Source organism: Sinocyclocheilus rhinocerous, unplaced genomic scaffold, assembly GCF_001515625.1.
Source record: "Sinocyclocheilus rhinocerous isolate Xijiao unplaced genomic scaffold, SAMN03320098_v1.1 scaffold1580, whole genome shotgun sequence".
Taxonomy (NCBI): Eukaryota; Metazoa; Chordata; class Actinopteri; order Cypriniformes; family Cyprinidae; genus Sinocyclocheilus; species Sinocyclocheilus rhinocerous.
The window spans coordinates 196,850-200,301 of NW_015633551.1; the positions used below are offsets into that span (position 1 = coordinate 196,850).

The 3,452-nt window shown below is 34.0% G+C and overlaps 1 protein-coding gene across 2 annotated transcripts in view; it reads left to right on the top strand.

Annotated features, from left to right (window-relative positions):
• The window catches only part of LOC107744592 (bromodomain-containing protein 1-like), a 103,608-nt gene that overhangs the window by 85,316 nt on the left and 14,840 nt on the right, over positions 1-3,452 (top strand). For both annotated transcript variants that reach the window (XM_016558311.1, XM_016558312.1), the window contains exon 12: positions 431-585. In XM_016558311.1, the coding sequence (XP_016413797.1) occupies positions 431-585 (155 nt within the window). The remainder of the gene's footprint in view (positions 1-430; positions 586-3,452) is intronic.

Here is a 3,452-nt window from a genome sequence, read left to right on the forward strand (position 1 = left end):
ATATATATATATATATATATATATATATATATAGGCTATATACATTCAAATGAACATGGCAACATTGTTTTATAAAGTATATGCGTTCATATGTGCTTTATTTTCACTGGAGGAAACTTGTGGTGTGATGAGGGGTGAACGCAGCGAAAACTTAGGCTACAGTAGATGGGGAACCGATTGCTCCCACGTGATATTTTGTAAACTGTATTTATGACAAAGAACTGCACAGATGCAGATATTATAACAATCTATCGATAAACGCACACCTTGTAGCGATGCCCATGCCCCTGACATAGACTATATATTTAATAACAAGTGAAAATAATTTTAAATAGTGTATATCGTAATTAATATTTATAAACAATGACAGTCATTTGACTGTTTTCAGGATTGTCCTCATTTTCTGTAACATGTTTTTGTTTTATTAAAGATCGTAGACCCTCACATGCCACGAGTGGGGTGCCAGCACAATGGAGTCTCTATCCCAATGCCCCCGCTGGACGTTCTACGGTTCGGAGAACAGATGCAGTACAAGTCTGAAGAGAAACTTTACCTCGTTCTCTTCTTCGACAACAAACGTAGCTGGTGAGATTTACAAGCTAATTATTGGTGTTTGTCAAGTCAAACATCACTATTACTATTGCACACTTGCCTACTTGATTTGAGCAAACTAAGTATTTAACATCTGCAGTTAACTTGTAACTTGTCCTTGTTTGTACTACAGACATGAATGATAACCATGTATAACCAATGGTAACCTTGTATTCTAAAAAGGTTTTGACACTAAAATGTTACATACCATTTAAAATTCACAATTCCAATTTTGATAACAGCAAAAACTAATAGCCTTATTAATGTAAAATTCAAACATTGTTAAAGACAATTAAACAGTCAGTAATAAACTAAGAGTAAATAAACAAATGACAAGCAACAGCACAAATACAATAGAACAAAGATACAAATGAAATGAACAGACTTTCAGGTAAGGATAACAAAAGTATTTAGGTATTGCCATTGGGCAGCATTTTCAAGCCCTGATACTGCATGTCAACATCATAAATAAGTAAATAAATAAATAAAAAGGAGCTATAGATTGCTAAATGCAAGCAGACGAAACAGCAGACGAGCTGAATGAGACGCAGATTCACTCTCTGACAGCAGGTGGCGCTTAAGAACAGCAGTGATACAGTGTTTCCTTGGTTACCGCTGTAAACAAAGCAGAACTGCGCTTATGAATACTACTTTAATATGCATTGTTCAAAGGCAAAATGAAAAGAAAATACCATGTATTTTCTAAAGATAGTCAGTTCCCCTCAGAGATACATTCATATAAACTCTTACTCCAATTGTATCGCGATTTGTTTGGCATCTCAACCGATTTGTGTCGTCACACATTTGAATCGATTTTTGACCGGTGTTGTACCGAAATCCGACCCCCCATGAAAATCTTACCCCCCTCGCGTGCTCGCGCCTCACACATAAATACACAGTGCAGCGACTTTAAATGCATTTCGTCTGTCTTTTCTTGGTTTTTTACTGAATATTTTTCGATGTTCCACACAGCAAGCACCAAGGAGCCTACATGGAAGCGTTCAAACAAATAAAATAAAATTATTACCAAATTCTTATTACAGCTGTGACAATTGATAAAAACGGATGTAAAAAAACTTTTAATCAGCAGGTGGCGCTTAAGAACAGCAGTGATACAGTGTTTCCTTGGTTACCGCTGTAAACAAAGCAGAACTGCGCTTATGAATACTACTTTAATATGCATTGTTCAAAGGCAAAATGAAAAGAAAATACCATGTATTTTCTAAAGATAGTCAGTTCCCCTCAGAGATACATTCATATAAACTCCTACTCCAGTTGTATCGCGATTTGTTTGGCATCTCAACCGATTTGTGTCGTCACACATTTGAATCGATTTTTGACCGGTGTTGTACCGAAATCCGACCCCCCATGAAAATCTTACCCCCCTCGCGTGCTCGCGCCTCACACATAAATACACAGTGCAGCGACTTTAAATGCATTTCGTCTGTCTTTTCTTGGTTTTTTACTGAATATTTTTCGATGTTCCACACAGCAAGCACCAAGGAGCCTACATGGAAGCGTTCAAACAAATAAAATAAAATTATTACCAAATTCTTATTACAGCTGTGACAATTGATAAAAACGGATGTAAAAAAACTTTTAATTTTATTTTTTATTATATATATATATATATATATAGATGTTAGATGAAAACCTTAAATAGAAATTAGATATGTTGCCTTGGCAATTAACTGAAATAAAATAAAGTTGAAGTACTAAAATTTCCAAAACTAAAATAAAAATAAATTAAAGCTAAATAGAAATATAAAAAACTAACAAAATGACAAAAGCACATAGCTAAATTACTAAAATGAAATATGAAAAGATAAAAATAAAAGTTTATTCAAAATAAGCAAATGGCTGCAATATAACAAAGAGTGAAAAATTTAAGGGGGTCTGAATACTTTCCGTACCCACTGTATATATACACACACACACACACACACAGTTGCAATCAAAATTATTCAACTGCCAGAGAGTGCATACTTTACAAATACAAGCTTTTCTGAAGATCCAGTACTTTGTAAAAAAAAATTGCATCTATAACAGATTACTGGCATATTAAAAGTGATAGTCAATATATAATGTAATATTTTTGAGTTCTAGAATTTTTTAAATAACACAGCTATGTCATAATTATTCAATCCCTGTTCAACATTGCTGTTTTTTTAGTCACTTATTTGTATGGTGGGGAACAAAATTGTCTTAAAACACAATTAACCCTTTAGAAACTCTATTAGAAAAGAGAATTAGCTTGGGCTGTTACACACTTACATTTAGCCCATGCATGTCCTCAAATTTGAGTAGCTAATATGACTAAGTCAACAGAGCTCTCACAAAAGCTATAGAGAAGAAATAATTTTATTACTTTAGAAATTCTGAAGATTTCCAAGACATTAAAACAGGGTTCCTACGGGGTTTGTAAAAGTAAAAGTATGGAATTTGATTTAAGTTCTTTCCAGGTCTGGGAAAGTATGGAAAAAAGAAAGCAGAGTATGGAAAAGTATTTGTGTTTCCAGACTTTTGCCCCTATTTAGTTTTTTTTTTTATAATAGAAAATTAAGAATTTATTGAAAATAAGTTTATTGTACAAGAAGTCAAAGTCAAAATACGACTGAATGAATTATAAGCATTTTGGGTTTCTTCTTACAATATTCTTAGCATAGTATTACATAGCCTCAAGGACCTTTGCAAAAATATAAAATATACAGACTTTTATGTACGCACGAGAAACCATTAAACTTCGCATATAGACAATGCACACTGAGCCACCTATTGTGCCATTATGCAGTGTGGTTTCTTGGCCTCCACAAACTTACCCCTCAACCCCATTCCCCCCCCCACCCCCCCGTGGTATAAGT